This window comes from Cladophialophora psammophila (genome assembly GCF_000585535.1).
Source record: "Cladophialophora psammophila CBS 110553 chromosome Unknown aczJe-supercont1.3, whole genome shotgun sequence".
In the NCBI taxonomy this organism is placed as follows: domain Eukaryota; kingdom Fungi; phylum Ascomycota; class Eurotiomycetes; order Chaetothyriales; family Herpotrichiellaceae; genus Cladophialophora; species Cladophialophora psammophila.
This window is the reverse complement of record NW_006912924.1, coordinates 38,038-58,070: the sequence shown is the minus strand read 5'-3', so window position 1 is coordinate 58,070 and position 20,033 is coordinate 38,038. Positions and strand designations below refer to the sequence as shown.

The following is a 20,033-nucleotide window of genomic DNA, read 5'->3' as shown; positions in this document are numbered from 1 at the left end:
TATTGCGCAAATTGTCGGTCATATCTTTGTACTCGTTCATTACCTCCCAACTCCAAGAATTTTGCCATTGCAAAAGGTATGCTTATATAGGCCACCGAGGATAGGTTTTGAGGAGGATGGTGAATGAGGCCATTAGGCTTGAGGAGATCGTCTCGGTAATCGTTTAGTAGTTAGCAGTTGGGTCAATCCATCGAGGCTCACCAATACCACCCCAATTATGTGAGGTCAGGCCGATAGCCGGTCCCTATGAGGAGGCGTAAGTAGCCACTACAATGCAAAAGCTATCATATAAGTAGCATTACGGCCCCTCGAACTTTCGATGATCAATGAGGTGGGAGTGGTTGTGTACAACCTAAATGCAACAACGACGTGGCACAACATGTCGATCAGGCGCCCAACCTGAACAACTTTGCGCTACCTCCGAGGTAGTATTACGTGCGTGCGGCTCATATGTGACTCGTCAGGGGCGGTGTCTTGCAAGGCCTTGACCACTGCAACAGATAATCTGGGTCTAACACAATGACTTTGCAACCTTGATATATCGCACAAGCTCTTCTGCAAATGTACCTTGCCGGGGAATTACTGTCGTATTCTGAAGTCTCAATAGGATTAATAGGTTGAATAGAAGGTCGACAGTTTCATTGTGATGAAGACGCCTTTGCGACATAAATGGCAACTGTTCGATAATCTATCTGCGTCAACCAAGTAAATCTCGACATTCTTGATTAAGGACTCGGTCAAACCGCTAAATATTAGTGGCGGTTGATTCAATGCACCAACAAGCATCTGACATACTTTATCAGCCTGTGAATACTGAGTTCTTTCGAGGAGGCATTGATCATCAAGATCTCCGAAGGACTTGATCGCCGGCGACAAAGATGCAGCAGGCAGATATATCTTGCCGCTCATAAACTACATCCAGCATAGAGATATATCAGAAGGGTAAACGCACAATAGAAATCATTCTTTGAAGATCATGGACGTTGTAATTCTTGGAAAGCTGGACGAACTTGACGCCACGGCTGGCTGCGCGGATCCATTCTCTCCGAGAAGTGAGCTCGGCCAGCACTGAGCTAAGAATCCAGATCTCTCTAGCTAGGTAGAGCTCGGCTACCTGATTCCATTGACGGTCACCCACTTGTTCCAGTTCCCGCTCGCGATTTTGAGGGTGTTCGTGTTAATCTCTCGATTTTTCAACGTTGTCAGCCGCCCATGTGGATCCGAAGCACCCTCCTGCATGCTGAGAACTACGACTTCTAGCTGGCAGTCCGCCTTGTGATTCCAACCGCCACCATGATGGTTGGTCTCATTTCTGGTAATCATGATAGCGGTAATGAAGACCCATTTGTTGAGTGCAGCATTTGGATGAGTAACTTGGTCGAGGTGACCCACGTGGACGGATCTTACACCAGCTTGGAAGTTGTTAAATCTGTAATAGAGTGCTCGTAAGCTCCAATCGTCAAACAAACTTGCCGGATGGACGTACTCACGCTGCCACAACTGACCAATCCACGTATCGTAAGAAGCTACGAAGTTTGTGTGTTGTCCGTGATGCTCTACGGTTAAGTTATGTTCTGGTCCGGAGAAATTTTCCTCGAAGAAAGCCTGCTCATGGGTGAGCTGTGACCAGCGATCAGCGAGACCGGAGGACCTTCTGCACTTACCATGTTTGATGACTCTGTGGAAGGGCAAGCAGAAGATTGAAACGAATATCAGAAGTCAAGCCTGCTGGTTGAGCTGGCAGGCTTATATAGGACCCGTTTGTTGCCGGTGAACGCCATCGCAGTTCTAGGGCTGAATATGGGAATCCAAAGCTGAAGATAAAGAAATTGTCGCACAACTTTCTTGCCGAAGTCAGCTCTTGTCGGTACTCTGCATATCAACCAAAATATTCGCCTGGTCCTAGGCTCCGTCTTACCGTTGTCGAGTCCCGCCAGAAAGCGACACGAATACAATCCCAACCTACCAGTAGAATCGATCCCTAGACTTCTTATAGGGTCGGCTCGGCGAACGAATTCGAGTGATTCCAAAGGCAGTTTCGAAAGTCGAAAACACTACAACTCAGCTGACCGTGGAGTTGGTCTTTTGAACCCAACCTGAGTAGTCATGGGAAGTTGAGAAAGCCTGGGGAAGGATAAATAACGGATTGCATTTGGTCACTACGGAAGCCGGCAGCGAGCCCAGAACGCCAATGCTCGTACACAGCTTACAGTCACCCAAGTGTCGAAGAGAGTAGCCAAATGTAGCTTTGAAAGCTTGAGTCGGAACGTTCAGCTGAGCTTGGCCTCATCCAGCTACATTGCTTGGCGAACAGAACCGAAGTTCTTGAACAGAAGGAAAGGTCATGCGGTAAATTCAGAGTATATAACTCGATAGATGATGCTAGATACTAATCGGAGGGCGGATATCCGTTCTAGGCAAGGTTTCTTTTATCTGCAAGGTTGTACATTTTGCATTGTGAGACGGTCTGAGACCGAACTCGTGGAAGAAGGCACCACCTCTGTGTAAGAGCTTGTCGTGAAGATTCAACAAGTCACATCGATTCTGCCAATAGTTGAGCGACAAAAACTGCTAGGTTCAGAATGGGAAAGCACAATTTATGCCAGAGTCAGTCAAAATTTTGTGAAGCACTATCAATCACCTAAAGTTTCAAAAGGTTGAGTGTCGAAGTCGCTACTTATGCCCAGCATCTGCCTTCGTTCCAATCTTCCGTGGCATGTTAAGGTTTGTAACCCGATTGTGAGGTGAGGCTTGCTTTGTGATCGCGGCCTTGAGTTGAGGCACCATATCCATGAACGAAGTATTGGCAGTGTCGAACGGTGGGCAGAATTCTCTTGGTGCGACCTGGACTCCCCCGATGACCACGCCGTGCACTCCAACTTTGATGTAGTCGGCAATTTGAGCTCCAAAGTCAATGTGTCGTTGGGTCTTAGTATCGTAAATGTCGCTGACAGTGAGCTGTCTCCCATCCGGAGCTTTCTCCCCGTCCGGTATCTGTACACGCAAACGAAGCCCCTGCTGCTTGGTAATGTCTCCCCTTTGAAACGTGAATGTCCCCTCGGGAATATCCTCCAGACGGCTTGTGTCCCCGTAACGATCCAGTTTCAAGGTCCCCGTATCCAGATCGGTTATGTATATTGCGACCGGGTCTTTGAGAGAAACTGCGTTGCCCTGAGATGCGAGTTGGTTGATACCGTAACCAATCTAAACACAGCTGTTAGTTCAGAACGCACCTTAGGTTACTGCCGAAGCACTCACACGGGGATCTGAGTTTCGATCAGGGTCACCGAATCCTGAGCAGCGAATGAGTCGGTCCGAGTTTGTAACTGGGTTACCTGAGGCCGTCTTGCGTAGAATCGTTGCTTGTGCCGCGATGTTGATCTCGGCGCGCAGTGTATTGGCACCCTGCACAAGATGCGTAATCGTTCCACTTGCCGTTGAGTTATTGTACTGATTTCTGGGGTTGTAGATCCATTTGGACTCGTTGCTGGGGTCGGATTGATTGGGCCAAAAGAAGCTACTCTTGGGTACATCATCAAGCAACGGCTGATTCAGGGACTTGATCGTCTCGACCGCACCATCCCTCTCCTTAGCAACGAAGAAATTCCAATACTGCCAATTAGTCAACATCTGGTGTCGCCAGAATGGCTATGGGACCGTACTTCTGGGCCTTCGCAAGTAAAGACCACCCGAACGATGTTGCCGGCATTGTTACGAATAAGAGACCACTCTAGGTACTCGTCTTGTACATCGCGGGTCGCATCCGCTGCTCTCCATCGCCTCACGTCATCATCTCCTTCGGCTATGGCAATCTTTGTGATGGTAAGAACCAGCTGCAAGATATAGAACAGACGAACCTTGTTTGGAAAGCCAGTCCAAGTGATTGTGGCACCAGCTTGGTTCTGATTGTAGGCTGTGACTGTGCCATTGAAGAATTGAGTCAAGGGGCTTCCACTACCTGTACCTCTCTGGATTTCAAGGTCTATCCAGTCCGACATCGAAGTCGACCACCCCGTCCGATTTTGTGGACTTAAGTCATCGACATTTCCCGGAGGGGAGAAACTTGGTAGAGTTTCAGCATGGATTCCAGCCATGGTTCGCGAAGGTCTGGGTTTGACGGGACGAGAGGTTGTGAACAGAGTCAGGGCGACCCCGAGGTGAAAATGGACTACAGAATGAATCTCGCCTTCTGTTTTCAAACGGGAATGTCCTTCAAAGCCTGCAAGTCTCTGCGTCTTTCAGCCGCACAAAGGAGGGGATGAACACGAGGTATTTGCGCCATTTCAGCCATCAGATGACTTGTTGCACAACGAAACACTGACGGCCAAGTCGCCAAGATGGGTTCTGAAAGTGCAAGGCACTCATTTCGATGTAGACTCCGAGCATGAGCTGAAGCTGGCCGCCAGAGTTCCAAGAAGTTTCCTGGTAGGCACCAATCATGATCCCGGCCCGACGACCACAGTTCTTCCGGGGATACCTCCCGCCAAGGCCGCCTCTCCGCAAGTGAGGCTCCAGACCACAGCCAAGACGTAGGCAAGCTGCAGCTTGTTCAAACATTTTCTTAGCCATCAGCGATCAAGTTCTCTCCATGCCACCAAAAAAAAGAATGTTGTGGTATACGAGCAAGCCATCACCGCAGCTGATCAGCTATCGACGGCAGAAACACGGCGGAGCCACTTTCATGCCGGAGGAAACACTGGGCGCTCCCCTGGCCATCCTAACAACTCCAGTAGAGAGTGCTCAGCTGCAATGACATTGCAACTTCCGGAACCATGGGGTCGAGCCGAGGGAGTCTGGACGAGATGTCCAGCAAGGTGCATTGGCCAGACCCTTCGATGCATACCACGCACGGAATCAACTCGTCATGCAATATAGGACGAAGCTGAGGCTGCTTCACTGATCGGAGACTACTAGCCTTGGCGCGGTCTTCACGGCCGCCGTTCGTATCCATTGACACGCCAGGTTGAGCTACAGCTGCTGTTGACGATTGTGGTTTGGAGGAGTTGTTCTGGTTTCTCAACTGCGCTCGCGTTTTGAGCTTCCGACTCTTCCGTTCACTTTTATGAGACATCCCGCCAGGGTCTATTGCCCGTGAGCAACACAATTTGCCCTGTACCTCATCAATTGATCCTCGTCTGCTTCTTATCAAGAGGGCTTTACTCGGTTTAACAGCATTAATATGGCTCAACCCAACTTGTGGTATCGCACATTTACACGCCACGAGGGCGATGATATAGATCGGCTTGCCGATCCGGCTTTTCTGAACACAAATTTTACAGATTTCTTTGGGAAATGGCTTCAACAAGATCGGAATAGTGATGTGCTCTCTTTCGACGCTCTCATGATGGGACTATGGGGTAATTCCATAAAGCTCCTCAACATGCACTTCTGCAAGTGGAACAAATTCTAATGTCTGTGATCAACAGAGGGTTCGCAAGCTAGTCCACCGAGGAATACACTGTCTGTGTTCAGTGTAGCGGATGGGGGAGACTTTCCCATCACGCAAGACAACGCAACCTGGCTGAATCAGGCACTCCGGTTCGTGGCATTCGCCGCATCTGGAGGTGAAAAGCCATTCGACGACAGAATCCCTGATTCTTGGACTTTGTGTATTGTCGGGTCGAGTGCTCTTGACTCCAAAAGAGCATTCCTGCAGATAGCAAGCTGGGACACTAGGATGTTTCGGTTTTACCAGGCAAGAACCACCAAACTCTATGAATGCCGGCTGATTTCATAATTTACTATAGCGAGGCATTGTTGAGGGAAGTTCTTCCCCAGGATCCAGCGGATGGATCTACCAAGGTGCGTCGGTAGATGCGTTTACCGATGAGATGTCATACCTCGGGCCATTCAATGGTCATGTCAACGGAGCCCTTGTGATGAAAGAGCTCCACAAGTAAGACTGCTGCCGTCTTGCGAAGATTCCATGCTAAAGCCCAGAATTAGACCGTGGCCTCACTGGCATACAGATAATCATAGCCTCGTCAGTAATATGCCACAAAGACTTAAAAACCGGTTCAAGACGGCCCCGTATCTCACAGATCAAGGTACCGGCTCAGTCTTTTCTCTCGTGAAGAGCGCCGAAAGTCTCGAATCTATTGTCGAAAAGGGAATAAGCAAATGGTACACTACTCGCAAGTCCCTAGACTTTCTCGACGCTGGAAATCGACTTCGATCAAATCCATCAAACGTAAGACGATGGATGGCGCACCTTCTCCTCAATACCACCATCAATATCGCAGTGGCACAAACGATAGGGCAAAAATGGCGTGCACCAGCAAATCACTTCTACAACAGGGAGATGTTTAGTCAGTATTCTGCAACAGACCTGCTTGTGAGTCATCTATCTTGCTCCTCTTCATCTGGTAGCTGACCGCGTCTAGAAAGACATTGAGATCCCCAAATTTGAGTTTAGCAAAACCGACTACATGCAAGCTTCCGAAAATCTGGGCTTAGCGGTGATCCAAGACGTCCGCGAAGTGCCTGCAGGTCACCAAGGGCTGCATCTGCCCGAAGGAACTTTAGGAGGCGGAAAACAGACCAGCTCATTCGATCAGACACTGTTCGTACAGGTACAGGGGGAAGAGCTTGAAGACATGATGTTCACTATTCTCCAACCTTCGTTTGAGGATTCGCAGGGTGTGCTCATCATGCAGAACATCAAAAGCAATCCTGGGAAGGCTCCTACGTCGCTGCTATCGCCAAAGGTCTTCAATGCTTTGATGATGCTCGATTTCTGGAACCCCGTGTATTCCTGGAGAAGAGCTGTGTTGATGCAATACGTTCCTATGTCGACTGTTTACAACGAGACTACTGGGAAGTACGACTTGGAAGATCAGTTCATCGCCAACGTCAAGAACTCAAAGTTCTACCTGGAGGAAGACCCCGAAGTTCGTAACGCAAGTCCAGAATACCAGTTTATCACACTCCTTGATACAGAACTGCAGACTCACCAAGCCAAGATCAGACAATACATGCACAGTGTCGATGCACGATTAAAGACTGTCGAGGGTCTGATAGACTACATCAGACTTGCAGAATCTCGGAGGCTGATTTACCGCCCACTGCCCCTTGACGAGTTTGCCCTGACAATTCCGTACGCACTTAAGTATGGACTCGACTTCCATTCTCGGTACGAGATGACGGAGGCTGGAGATATACAGACCCTACCGGGCAGAGGTTCGAAATTCTTTCGGTCATGGACCCGCACGCAGGATGGGTGGTCTCTGGCTGGCTACGACCCTCATCTCATCCCGAGGCCCGACGGACTGGACGAAGACTCCCCGTCGCTTACAAGCCCTCCGGCGGCCGCTTCAAGGAGCATCCGCTCAGCGCAGACGAAGACAACGCGATGTCCATACAGGGAGGTCTGGCCGGAGATCTAGAGAGAATTTGCATCATCAAGCGCCACAACAAAATTTCGGCGTCAGAGACAGGGGTGATCAAGTTCATTCCAGATATGTCAGAGCCCTGACGCTTATACCTCGTTAATTTACGAAATGGCATATGGTCGCCGGCTTTGGCTGGATATAATCTCTCAAACGCTGGTGGGTAATGTGGGTATAGAACATTTATTTTAATACCGAGTAGTACTTGATAGCCTTGATCCCCATCGATTTAACCATAACGGCCTTGCGGAAAACCCTCCGCACCGACCTGGAATATCTGCTGAGCCGCGATATCAATTATCCGAAATCGTACTATCTTACCTCGTCGTCTGAGTTGGAAGGTTAGCCGGGACCGGTACTGCCACATTCACTGCCGAGCTGCCGACAACCCGGGCTCGTTGGTCTTCATCAATGCAGGTCAATTGAAGAATTCGTCTAAAAATCGCCGTGCTACCGAAAACGCCGCCAAAGTCGCCGCACGGAGGTAGTCCAGTTCGAATGGACCATATAAAGACGCCATTGCCGGTTATACCCCCGGCAAATATCTCCCTCGTCCTCCCCTACCCAAGGCTTATCGGCTCCCAGAATGGCTGAAATAACCGCACGAACGAACCGCCAGATCAAGAGGAGAGCTAACCTGGTCTGTATGCGTTGCCATCAGAAGAAGGTGAATTCGCCGTCGAGCCAATACGAGTGCGATGAAGTTAATCAATGGTGACCTCTACCAGATCAAATGTGACCTTAATTTGTCTACAGCCGACAGCCAATGTAGCAACTGTCGAGCGACAAACTCCTCTTGCATGTAAGTGGGATGTGTTTGATGGCTCTTCGAAGCACATCGCTCAGGCAACTGCAGAGCTCGACAATCGAGACGCAGGGGCGCTCCTCAACGGCAGAATGCCAGCGCAACGGTCCTGCCACCATTGGATCTTGACAGCACCTTTCCAGGAGGCCCGTCACATCAAGACGGCTATAACTCATCCAATCCGTCTCAAAGTGTCTCTAGAGACAATGCTGTGGTGCAGATTGGAGGAGGCCAACCCTTCACGAGCACAACAGGTGACAATGCCGGCGGGCCATGTGATGCAGGACAGAACACCCCAAGGCCTCCTCCATCCTCTGAAATCCACCGTGAGCGCAGCTACTTAGGCCAGTCTGGGTTCATGTCCATGTTCAACCACCCCCCTCGCGATGACTCTGATCAGGTCATCAGCACGTTAATAACCCCAAGTCATCCAATCCCTGAATTGTCTCCCATCTTGCGTCAGAGTTATGCCGAGACTTTCGTAGCTTTCTGCTACACGTGGTGTCCGGTCGTGCATCGCGATGACCTCATTGATGATCAGTCTCCGTTTGCACGGTCCTTGCTCCTACAACAAGCCCTGGGCCTCTTAGGAACAACAATCAGGCCCCCTAGACTCAGCCATCAGCCCCCTCGTGTACATTATGAGAGATTCAAGGTATTATTCCATGGCAACACGGAGCGAAATCCATTGGCGAGGATTATCTCAATCATCCTCACCTACTGGTGGAGCGCTGGTCCCCCAAGTGTCGTCAGCATGGATAGCCAATACTGGTGGACATCCCTTGCGATCCGTCTCGCCCAGGAGATTGGCCTTCACCGTGAGGCAACTCCAGGGCAGATGATGAGACTAGGTGAAACAACAACCCTGAGACGTTGCATATGGTGGACATTATTTGTAAGTCTTGATGTTCTCGTCAATTCCGCTGCTGATTCCCTCATGGTCGAGAGAACGCTTGACGTCGGTGTGTCAAGGGCGCCCCTGCATCATCCATCCGGAGGACACCAACGTCAAACTTCCGAGCTTGGATGAGTTTCCCCATGATCGACGGGACAATGCTGAAGTCTTTATACACTGGGTTCGAGTCTGCGAGATCATCGGAGATTTATCCAAGCACTTGAGAAATCGAAATGATGAGACCGGATCTACCTTCGAGCTCGCACAGAGGCTGATTAAATGGGTGAATGCCCTGCCTCGACGCTTAAGGTTGTCTTTTAGCACAGTGACAACTACCGACTTTGACCGGGATGTCCACCAGCTTCATCTGCCTTATTTGTCAGCCATCACCCTTCTCTACATGAGTGCTTCGACTCAACCTCTTCCCAAAGCATATGGCGCAGCTGTTCTTTCGGCTTCGTGCGTCGCACGTATCTTTGAAGACCTCCTGGCTCGGGGATCGATTGCATTCCTTCCAGGCATTGGGAATTGGTACATCAGTATCGCAATCCTTGCCCTGCTACATGCGCGTCAGATCGAATCCTTAAAGAACGTCGCGAACGCGCAAATCGACATTCTATTCATTGCCCTGAGGGAAATGTCGAAGCTCTGGCATTCCGCCAGAATGTTTTTATTGGGATTTGAAAGGCTGCTGAGCGGTTTCAACTCGGACGCATCTGCTGCCGCATCCCAGACAGTGGGCAACCAGCTTTCGCAGGCACTGGAGTTGAATGAGTTAAACATCGAGGACGGCATCAATTATCGCGAATTTTTTCCGGATGCAACAGTTGATACGACCCAACTCTTCTCGGTACTTTTTCCTCATAACCCACCTTCCATTTTTGTGGAAGCAGAATGGACGAACGATCTCAGCTTACAGCTTCAAAACATGTTCGATCACCCGTACGACGATTTGGATTTCGGACTTGCTGTGAATGATATTTCATTCCCTACTTCAGCTCAGCCGCGCTAGGTGTGAGAGGAATACTCACGTGTGATATGCGATTTCAGCGGAGAGATCGAATCAGAGGAATTATCAATCTGCGTTGGGACGAATCCAGAAAATTGGTAGCATGACAAAGAAACTTGCAGCAAGTACTGGTCCTTGCTCAAAGGCCACTGTACTTGACAATAGCAGTAAAACGACATCGAGCTCTGTATTCAGTGTTGCACTGGTTGCAGTTGCAACTTGCAGGGCGGCGGATCACAAGTGAAGTCTAGAAGTCACCTCATTTCAGTCATGGGATGCTTTCTTAAAGATCGCCCATTCATTTCAGTGGATTCGCGCGCTTGTCTATACCCAAGTAGATTTACCAGTTTCCTCTACTGGAACAGGGATGCCCCGCTCTTGGTGTGTTTGGAGACAACGAAGGCATGCTACCAACGGCCGGGGCGTTACCTTTGGCACCCAAGTCCCCGGTCCTCTGCGCCCAGCTCTCTGTCGCTTATGGGTTCCTCCAGCCCGAGTCTGCGGCATCCAGATATGCTGGATCGAGGATCAGGTTGGCGGCTTGCTTCAACAAAATTTCCCGGTGGCTATTTAACAGCCGATGGCTCTTCATCTGATTTAGCCGGATGTGGTATGATAGCGACATGGGACCCACATGGGGGGTGGTCGGATAGAAATGCTTTTGGAGAACAACATCTTTCCCTCGCCTTTAAAGGGTCAACTGCACCGGCGCACAGATATTCAGAACTGGTTGCGCAAAGATACCCTATAGAAATTCTCACCATGGCGCCATCTGTCGAGACTCCTGAGGTGATCGTTCCTGTATATTCACCGAACCAAATCTCAATAAAGACAACAAAGTCGAACGGTGTAGACAAGGATCGCGACTCCTTTGCAGACGATCTCAACAATGGAACCTGTGTTGATGCCCGGGATTCTGTGTCAGCTTTTGAGGAAAACCTTCCACATCTGACAATATCAGACAACTACACCGTGAACGAAGAGCCTCTCGGAACTATTTGCCCAATTCGAGTGATGTGTATCGGTGCGGGGGCTAGCGGCATCAACCTTGCGTACCAATTCCAGAAGTACATGCAGAACTCGACATTGATTATCTATGAAAAGAACCCTGCAATTGGAGGAACTTGGTTCGAGAATCGATATCCTGGTTGCAAGTGTGACATTCGTTAGTTGCTGCTGTATCCGATTGTCCAAAACCAAGAAGGCTGACTCTCCTGGATAGCTTCTCACAACTATCAGTTCGCTTGGGAGCCCAACCCAAATTGGGCAGAAATGTTTTCGCCTTCCGCCGAGATTAGGGAGTATCTTGAACACTGCGTCGTCAAATACGACCTCGCCAAGTATATGCATATGAATCATCGTGTGATCGGGGCTACCTGGAACGAAGCTAAAGCAATCTGGAATGTCGAGATCGAAGACATGTCCAACCAGACAATCTTCACCGACTGGTGTAACTACCTCATTAACGCTGGCGGCATTTTGAACAACTGGAGGTGGCCGGCCATTCCTGGTCTCCACGACTTTCAAGGTAAACTGGTTCATAGCGCAAATTGGCCCGCAGATTGGAGTTATGACAATCTAAAGGTCGCCGTTATCGGAAACGGCTCGACTGGGATCCAAATCGTGCCTGCGATACAGCCCAAGGTGAAGCAGCTTGTCCACATCATTCGGTCGCCCACCTGGGTGACTCCTGGCGCTGCGTCTCGGTATCCATCTCTGCGAGGAGGTTCAATGCCGGATAGTTTCAGTGAAGAACAGAAGGAGCACTTCCGAAACAACCCCGAATCATATCTTGCATTCCGCAAGCAGGTCGAACGAGAGATCAATAGTAAGTTTCTAATGCTTGTGAACGGGAGCGAGAAAGCAGACGAAGTTCGAAAAATGGCATATAACAGCATGGTCTCTTTGCTTGGTCCAGAAGGAGCCCGCAAATTTGCTAAGCAGATCATTCCCGACTTCCCAGTGGGGTGCCGTCGAATCACGCCCGGCGTGGGCTACCTAGAGAGCTTCACAAAGGAGAACGTTCGAGTCATCACCGATGCTAGTATAGTTAGCGTTGACAGCAACGGCATAAACATGTCAAGTGGTGAACACATCGAACTCGACACTATCATCTGTGCGACTGGCTTTGATGTGTCCTTCAAACCCCGTTTTCCCATCATCGGGCGAGAAGGCATAAGTCTGAACGACGTGTGGTCAAAGAACATCCCATACGCATACCTTTCCATGGCTATTCCAAAGTTCCCCAACTACTTCGGTAAAGACCTTTATCACCAAATGAAAGCAAGAAGAAGGCTTAAGGCTAACAAAATCGCTAGTTTTCCTCGGTCCGAACGCTCCTATCTCTCATGGCAGTGTCTTCACGATCACGGAGCAATGCTCTAAGTACATTATGCAGCTACTGACTAAGGCCCAGATAGAGGGGATCCGGACATACGACGTAAAGCAGTCGGCGTGTGACGACTTCCTCACGCACATCCAGCACTTTATGCCCCGGACAGCCTGGGCGGCGAAATGCCGATCCTGGTTCAAGAACGGGACAGAGGACGGGCCCGTTCTTGCGATCCATCCGGGAAGTCGGATTCATTGGTTCCACGCGCTCGAGCGGCCCAAGTTCGAGGACTACGAGTACACCTACCACACCAACAACCGCTTCTCCTACCTAGGCAATGGTTTTTCCACCAGGGAGATGCAAGGTGGTGATGATACCTGGTTCTTGGAGCATCCCGAGGCAATGTTCCTCTACTACTAAGCCAGCCCAGGGGATTGGATGCTGAGCTTTCATCGAGAAGAAGGCGTCTTTTTTGCATCTCCGTCCCCCATTTTTGCTCACAAGGGAATCAACAGCGTCAATGGGGAATAGAAAGGTTCTTCGCTTTTCAATCGACCTCCGCCAACGTATTAGGGGAGATTTATAATTCGATAAAGCAGTATATATAGGCAATAGATGTCGTCGAGAACCATTCAGAGACAAGTGATACGAGTTGCGTTCCAGCGCCTTGTCCTATATCTGTATGAATCTTCCTCTAGTCTTCCATCCAGCATCCTAAGTGTAGCTAGTTGGGCTCCCGCAGGAAAGTTTCCTACCCAAGGGTCGACTAGACTTACCCACTCGGTATTTGAACTTGGAGAAATCTTGCACTCTACATACCGTACCACAATGTCCTCTACTGGGCGGCACTCTTTCTGTCAGCGTCAAGCGCTGCATAGACATCTGCCATGCCTTCTTCTTTTCTGCTAGTGAATGCGTGCGGCCCAGGGCCTGGATCGTTCAGCAGAAAGACCTCCCTCCAACGATCAGGATGGGTGACTTCGAGAACGGTCCCTGGGGGAAACCTCTCCCGGTCAAAAGCGACGGCCATCATTCCTCGACCAATCTCGTCCGGGTGTGACAACTTGTCCTTCTCGGGGTCGACGAACCGCATCGCCTCTGGGTGATCGTACATTAGAGGCGACATGGTGGGACCCGGGGCGACGGCAACCACGCGGATGTTCTCCATGTCCTGCAGCCGCGCCATGCCCCTTGTGAAGTTGCTAACGCCCTGTTTCGCTGCTCCGTACAACGGCGTAAGCATGCTCGGCTTCTGCGCTCCCGTGCTGGACACGTTCACGATGATGCCGGGCTGGCCTCGCTGCACCCATTTCCTGATGGCGATGCGCGACATCTTGAGCGGGTGTTCTAGATTGATGCGCAGCATCTTGTAGTAGCTGTCGTCGCGGTCGTTCCAGAAGTTGTTGAACGAGGGCTCGTAGACGCCGGCCCCGGGGCACAGCACATCCGGCACGCCCCCAAACTCCCTGGCATAGCCTTCAAACGCCTGTTCCAACTGCTTCCAGTCCGACACATCGGTCTTGAAAAAGACGACCCGTGGCCCGGACGACGGATCGGCGATGTCCTTTGGAATCGTGTCAAGCCATGCCAATGCCTCGCGATGGAGACCAAGATCACAAACAAGGACGTTGCAACCGGCACGATACAAGTGTTGGACGAAGGACAAACAAATGCCTGTCGGTGCATAGACGGTCAGCGTCGCTGTAGTGCATCAGTCAGTCGGCAGCGGTATTTACCGGAGCCGCCCCCAGTGACTATCGCCCCTTTTCCCTTGAGATCGACTTGAGCCATGCTTTCAATGAAGACACCCCTCACTGACAGTTTCGTCCAAGGAACCGGAGAGGAACTAAGCTTCTTGCTATGCCTCTATCTGTTTAAATAATCTGATCAATCGTTAAGATCTTGGGTTGGGGTATATCGGTTATAGAAAGTCTCGTACCCCCGCAACTCGGTAAAGACTAAAAGGGGGCGGAGAAATTCGCGGTTGTTGGCCATGATAAAGTGCCGAGAGAACAACGCTGTCCACAGCACGGCGATCTGCGGAGTAGGGGCTTGTGTCGGTTTACTTCACCAGCATCTGCAAAACTGCTTGATTTAGAGGAAAACGGCCAAGCACCATCCCGAGCCTGTTGCACAGAGCCATTAGTAAGTGCTTAAAGTTTTGCGGTACCCCTGTGGTTGGCAAGGCTGTGCGCAAAAGGGGAGAATACTCGATTTGTGCCTTTGCCGCAATTCGCCACGGCAACGGATCTCTCCAACCGCCAAAACGGCGGGCAATGTCGAGTCGGAGTGGCTGAGGGCCAAGTTTGATTGAACATCCCAGATGAAAGCTAATTGATCAGCTTCGACGTTTTGGCTTTGGAAGTCACAAATGGCGAAGCCCGGGGTATTGTCGTTGAATGGTAGGGAACGGCTGCCGAAGCAGCGGGAGCATTCATGTATCCATCTTTGCGCGATTGAGTCTCCACTTACTTGAAATCAGCAATGGAAACTGCATTGTTGACTGTTCTTCAACGCTTTTTCTACGATTTCATGAAGCAAAACTTCGCCGTTTCCAAATGCTCGTCGCAGGCCACATTAAGGTCGTCTTCCAACGTGAAAAAGACGGCGTCCGCTGATCAGTAGTTGCCTTCCACAAACTTTCGATCATATAACAATCTTTTCCCCAAAATGAACGAGAAAATCCTGAGAATAACAGAAGAGCGCGCTCTGGGAAAATAGGCTCGATTGAGAGCGAGCTCTGTACAGACGCGTCCCATCTGTACCTATCATCCGATGATCTGCAGCTTCGCATGTCTCCAAATCTCTTTAAAGTGTGTATCTGAACGACGGGCTCTTGTCGCCGAGATCTGCAAGCTGTTCGTCCGTGTAACCTTCGGCTGCTCCACTGCGCTCCCTCTTCTTGTTGATCATTCCATATGAGATCCTCAGTGTGATGACGGCCGCCAGACCCAAGACGACAAACATGATTTCCAGGCCGTGGCCAAGCAAATACTTCGGTGCGTCCACGCTGCGATAGAAATTACTTGCCATGGCTCCTCCGAGGTTGCCGAGACCGATTTGAAGAGCCATTCCAGCACTTCGTTTGTAGCTCCCTGCCAGGTTGTTTGCGATCCAAGTGACGTTGCCCGGGAAAGCAGGGTAGATTCCGCATGTGGCGATAAATACACCAGCATACACCACGCCAGGGATATCTCCCGCGGCAGAGCCAGCAATGGCGATGATGAAACCGACCAGAATGGCGCACATGGGGAGGAAAATATAGGGCCAGCGTGAGGCGCCTCGCTTGGTTGCTCTGTCGGATGCCCACCCGACGATAACGGCCAGGATTGCGGCTGAGATATAGATCGGAATTGTCAGAAGCTGTGCCGTTGTCGATTTGTAGCCGAGTTCCTTGATGATGGTCGGAAGGAAGAACGATATTCCGTAAAGCGGACAAACGATTCCCCAGTACATAAAAAGTGACAGGTATAGTTGCCAATCAGTGAGCGCTTTGGGATGGTTAGCCGGATTTTACGATAAAAGGTAACCCGACCGATGGGTTCCATGTGACTGAGAAAAAATCAAAATGTACGGGGAAGGACTTGCCTTTGCCAACAAATTTCCAGTCAAAGTGGTCACTCTCAGCAACCACTCTTCCGCTCTTCTTGCTTCCTTGGTATTTCAGCCGGTGAACTACCCAGGCCTTCTCCTCAGGACTCAAGAAGCTTGCGGTGTCTGGGAAGTCGTACAAGAGAAAGAAAGCAACGCAGGCAACGACAACAGTCACAATGCCCTCTAGGATGAATATCCATCTCCAGCCTGCTTGTCCGGCGACTCCGTCCATCTTCGCGATGGCGTACGCAAGTAAACCTGAAAAGGCACCGGCCACGCTTGCAGCGCTGAAGAAGAGACTCTGGCGGAAAGCAAGATCTTCGGTGCAGTACCCTGGACGAAGGCAACGTTAGCTTCGGAGGGAACCAAAAAATCATGGCAAGGGACCGACAGTTGAAATGGTTACTCACACATTGTCAAATAGTAGGCAACACCAGGGTAAAGTCCTGCTTCAGTGACACCGAGGAAGATACGAGCAATGAGAAGGCCGTGGTAACTTTGCACGAGACCCATCAAGGTCATGACCGTGCCTAACTATCGTCAGCTCCAATCTGCGTCTGCCGATACTCCAAAAACATACCCCATGCTACCATGATAGATGGTAACCATACGGAAGGCCTGAGACGCTTCAATAACAAGTTCGAGGGTATCTCAAAAGCACAGTAGGTGAAGAACTAGCGACGATTGACGTTAACTTGTGATTCAACCATAACAGAGATGAAACTTACAAAAACAGTTGCGCAGATATTGTATTCGTTTCCAGAAAGATCCAAGTCAGTTTCCATGCCCTGGATTTTCGCGTTGCCAATATTGCCTCGGTCGAGGAAAGAGAGCAGGTATAGGATTGCAAGCATGGGGATCAGGCGCAAATCCATTTTGCGCAGGACCTTTTTGGGGTCAACATGCGAGGTGTCCAACCCTTCGCCCGTCCAGTTGGGGTCATGGTGCTTGGATTTCTGTAATAGCAACAATCTGTCAGAAAGAACGGCAGCAAACCCATATTCCAGGTCTACAGTCACATACTGCATGTTCATAAACTGCGGCCTTCTCGTTGAGGGATGGCTTCTCCACATGCTCTTCACCCCCTTTCGGGGGCGTTGATGAGAGAGTTTCAACCATGATCGATATATTTGGGCTATGGATTCTGTTGCAGCCTGAGAGAGCTTGGATGAGTGTTGACGGGCAGGACTGGCAGGGAAAGTGTTGATCTCGAGGAAAATGCATCAACTATATAGATACGTCAACGCTGGCCAAATCAGGTGTGGACTGTTAGCCTCTGACATGTGCCCAGTCTGCCGGAAGCGAAGATCCCTGCCAACTCCACGTTTCTCCGCGTGTTTGTAGGGGGGGATTTGCCTGGGGAGGTAACCCTACCAGGGAGCGAATCTCTTGGCAGAGAGCACTCAGTGGCGGAAAATGGACCCCAGATTCCGGATCCGAAGCCCCTTTGCTGACGATGGAGTCTCATTGGCCAGCGCCCGACATTTGGCACCTCAACGTGGCCTTGTTTGTCCGGGATCCAGGAATAAGCTACCGAAACCGTCGTTCTCGGATCCGGATGCAACATCACAAAGAGCCGGTCCTTCTGCTCCTCAACGGACTGCAGAGGTTTCAATTTTTGCCTTGCCCCCCTGAACACCAAGATGTGGAGGAGAAAAGGCTGGGGGAAATGGCTTCGTAGTCGGATAAATGATAGTGCAGCGAACATTTACTGGTTGGATCCAGCAAGGAAAACATTCCAGAATTCCAGACCCTTTGCCCACGCCAATGTGTGGTCAGTACAGCACCCAATCGACCCACTCGCCCATTCTGAATTGAACAGAGCAAGCCTAGACTCTAGACCCGTGTCAGCCTGTACCAGTCGCAGCAAGACGGAGTTGAGGGCAATGAGCGTGAGAGTGGTGTGACTTCACCAATCATCGAGGGGGGAAAGTGCATCCATCTCCAATCGATCGTTGTGACTTGTCCGGAAATTTGACGAGGCGATTCAGCGGTTATTGAAAGCATCCCTCACGCGACCGCTTCCGGTTTCATGGATATAGTGACTGGGGTGGAAATTCAGCTCTCTCAAACTCAGCTCTGGTTGTCTGCACCGATTTGGAAACTTGTGGTAGTTGTTCCAATGTTTGCTTGAGAGTTGAACGCAGGTTATTGTAAGCGTCTGCGCTAATCTTGTCCGCTCCAAAGTCCCTGTCTATGGCGTGTTGCATGAGCTTCACTGCCGCGACGACGTGGTGGGGATATGGGTCAATCGCAATCAATGGGACGGTCAAGCTTGCTGATTGACTAGGTGCGATCTCCGGATCAGAGAGAGCTGGCTCGGGCTGAAGTTTCAAGGTATATTTGTTGTTTAAGCCGAAGACAAGGCAATTCATGACCCAGGTCTCTGCATCAACTCTTTTCGCAGAGAAAAGGGAGAGGAGATCCTCGCGTAGAGTCGCAGTCGCGATATCAGTGACCATCAGAATTGCAAGATTATAGTGCAGCATGAGTTCATCTATAGGCAGGTTAAGGAACGATTTCATGGGATCTCGGGTATAGAGAAGAAGAGGGAGGAGCGCTTACACCAGCGGAGTCTCGTTTCTTGGTTGAAGAACTGTATTCGCCTCTGACACGCGATAAGCAAATCACGGTAGGTGATGTTAAACTGATCGATAGTGTTGGACACGGAGTTGAATGCCCTAAGAACCTCTGCCTCATCATGGCCGTCTCTCAGAGATTCTTTCAGGTTCGCAGTTAGCTTCCAGACCAACAACTTCCATGCTGCCCCAGCCGCTATAACTTGGTTTGCTTTCTCATCTGTCAGGTCGACGTCGGCATTGCTCCAGTCTCTCGTCGTTTCGCGGAAAATCCCGATGCAAGTCCGTACCATGCGCCATGATGGCTCAGATTCGAACCCAAAAAGTCCAGAAGAAAGTAATGGCCGGCAATTCAAGGTCAGGGAGGCCGATGTGTCGAATGTAAGAGCAGCCCAATAAGCAGTGCTCTCGGCGATAATGAAATTGGCGGTGGCAAGTGAGGCGGGACTTGCTCCAATAGGGCGGTTCGAGTTGGTGAGGTTGACGCGTGTCCCATTAAATTGAAGGCTCTTTTGACGGGCACGGAGCGTTTGAATCTGCTGCAGTGCAGCGTGAACACAGACTTGTCCTGATACTCCCTCGAGTTCTTCGTCTTCGGAAATGCCTACTGGGATGGGCGTCAGAGCAAACAAAAGTAAAGTCAGCATGGACCGATAGGACGGCCTGTTGATGACTTTGAGCATGTCTGTATGAGCGCGCCGCCAAAGACGACAGACGACGTTGGCCTGGGATAGTCCTGTCAAAATTACTTGGTGGGTTAGAGGTAGCCAGCGAGCGGCGAAAGATTGGATGGCATGGTCAAGGAACTGATTGAGCTGTGCGTCTTTCTCGTGTCTGGCCAGATCGGGTGAAGCTCCAGCTTCGGATATTGTGCCTGATACAGCATCTTCTTCGTCAATGTGTCGGTCGAGTTGGCTGCAAACTCGGCGTATACTAATCACATCCGATAGGCTCTGTTCGCCAAAACTAGTGTCGTCAGCGATTCCCCGAGGTTGTTAACCGATGGCGTCACACGTACGCGAAAGGATTGCTGTAGCGGCCCATCCAAGAACCGAATATAGTTTCAAAAGCCCCTTCGTATATGGTATGGAGCCACTGGCTTTCAACAGGGCTGATGGGTTCAGGGGTCAAATGAGGTTGTATGAGTAAAGGCTGTGATAGTTGATCCGACGACCAGCCCCATTCGTAGCTTGTCCTTGAGTCCTTAGGAACGCACTTGATGTAGTGGTTTGAGAGCATACCTTCTCGACGGTTCAGTTGTCGCACTCTCGGAATTTTGTTGAACAAGACTGGGGAGCGAGTCGCCAGTCATGTCGCTGTTGCTCTCTTCATAAACAGCTGTTTCTTGAGCCGGTATCTTCGAACGCCTCCTTTTGGGCCTTCCCTCCAGGCTTTTGCGGTGAGTTGCAGAGCTGCCTGTACTTGGTTTCA

General features: G+C 50.4%; 7 protein-coding genes across 7 annotated transcripts; 3 read left to right on the top strand and 4 right to left on the bottom strand.

Annotated features, from left to right (window-relative positions):
* Positions 1–2,673: 2,673 nt before the first annotated feature.
* A1O5_02214 (uncharacterized protein) lies at positions 2,674–4,094 on the bottom strand (the record flags this gene model as incomplete). The annotated part of the gene is made up of 3 exons (XM_007742830.1): positions 2,674–3,204; positions 3,259–3,612; positions 3,663–4,094. The coding sequence occupies 3 exons, from the start codon at positions 4,092–4,094 to the stop codon at positions 2,674–2,676; spliced, it is 1,317 nt and encodes a 438-aa protein (XP_007741020.1).
* A 1,737-nt stretch (positions 4,095–5,831) lies between these two features.
* On the top strand, positions 5,832–7,385 carry A1O5_02213 (uncharacterized protein; the record flags this gene model as incomplete). The annotated part of the gene is made up of 3 exons (XM_007742829.1): positions 5,832–5,896; positions 5,947–6,334; positions 6,384–7,385. 3 exons carry the CDS (start codon positions 5,832–5,834, stop codon positions 7,383–7,385), a joined length of 1,455 nt encoding a protein of 484 aa, XP_007741019.1.
* A 1,166-nt stretch (positions 7,386–8,551) lies between these two features.
* Positions 8,552–10,100, top strand: A1O5_02212 (uncharacterized protein; the record flags this gene model as incomplete). Its single annotated transcript, XM_007742828.1, has 2 exons — positions 8,552–9,044; positions 9,166–10,100. The coding sequence occupies 2 exons, from the start codon at positions 8,552–8,554 to the stop codon at positions 10,098–10,100; spliced, it is 1,428 nt and encodes a 475-aa protein (XP_007741018.1).
* Positions 10,101–10,859: 759 nt separating this feature from the next.
* A1O5_02211 (uncharacterized protein) lies at positions 10,860–12,849 on the top strand (the record flags this gene model as incomplete). The annotated part of the gene is made up of 3 exons (XM_007742827.1): positions 10,860–11,262; positions 11,320–12,354; positions 12,416–12,849. 3 exons carry the CDS (start codon positions 10,860–10,862, stop codon positions 12,847–12,849), a joined length of 1,872 nt encoding a protein of 623 aa, XP_007741017.1.
* A 415-nt stretch (positions 12,850–13,264) lies between these two features.
* On the bottom strand, positions 13,265–14,220 carry A1O5_02210 (uncharacterized protein; the record flags this gene model as incomplete). The annotated part of the gene is made up of 2 exons (XM_007742826.1): positions 13,265–14,130; positions 14,166–14,220. 2 exons carry the CDS (start codon positions 14,218–14,220, stop codon positions 13,265–13,267), a joined length of 921 nt encoding a protein of 306 aa, XP_007741016.1.
* Positions 14,221–15,237: 1,017 nt separating this feature from the next.
* On the bottom strand, positions 15,238–17,142 carry A1O5_02209 (uncharacterized protein; the record flags this gene model as incomplete). The annotated part of the gene is made up of 6 exons (XM_007742825.1): positions 15,238–15,920; positions 16,051–16,356; positions 16,434–16,553; positions 16,604–16,697; positions 16,752–16,979; positions 17,047–17,142. The coding sequence occupies 6 exons, from the start codon at positions 17,140–17,142 to the stop codon at positions 15,238–15,240; spliced, it is 1,527 nt and encodes a 508-aa protein (XP_007741015.1).
* Positions 17,143–18,053: 911 nt separating this feature from the next.
* A1O5_02208 (uncharacterized protein) lies at positions 18,054–19,914 on the bottom strand (the record flags this gene model as incomplete). Its single annotated transcript, XM_007742824.1, has 4 exons — positions 18,054–18,520; positions 18,589–19,568; positions 19,621–19,797; positions 19,844–19,914. 4 exons carry the CDS (start codon positions 19,912–19,914, stop codon positions 18,054–18,056), a joined length of 1,695 nt encoding a protein of 564 aa, XP_007741014.1.
* Between the last annotated feature and the right edge of the window lie 119 nt (positions 19,915–20,033).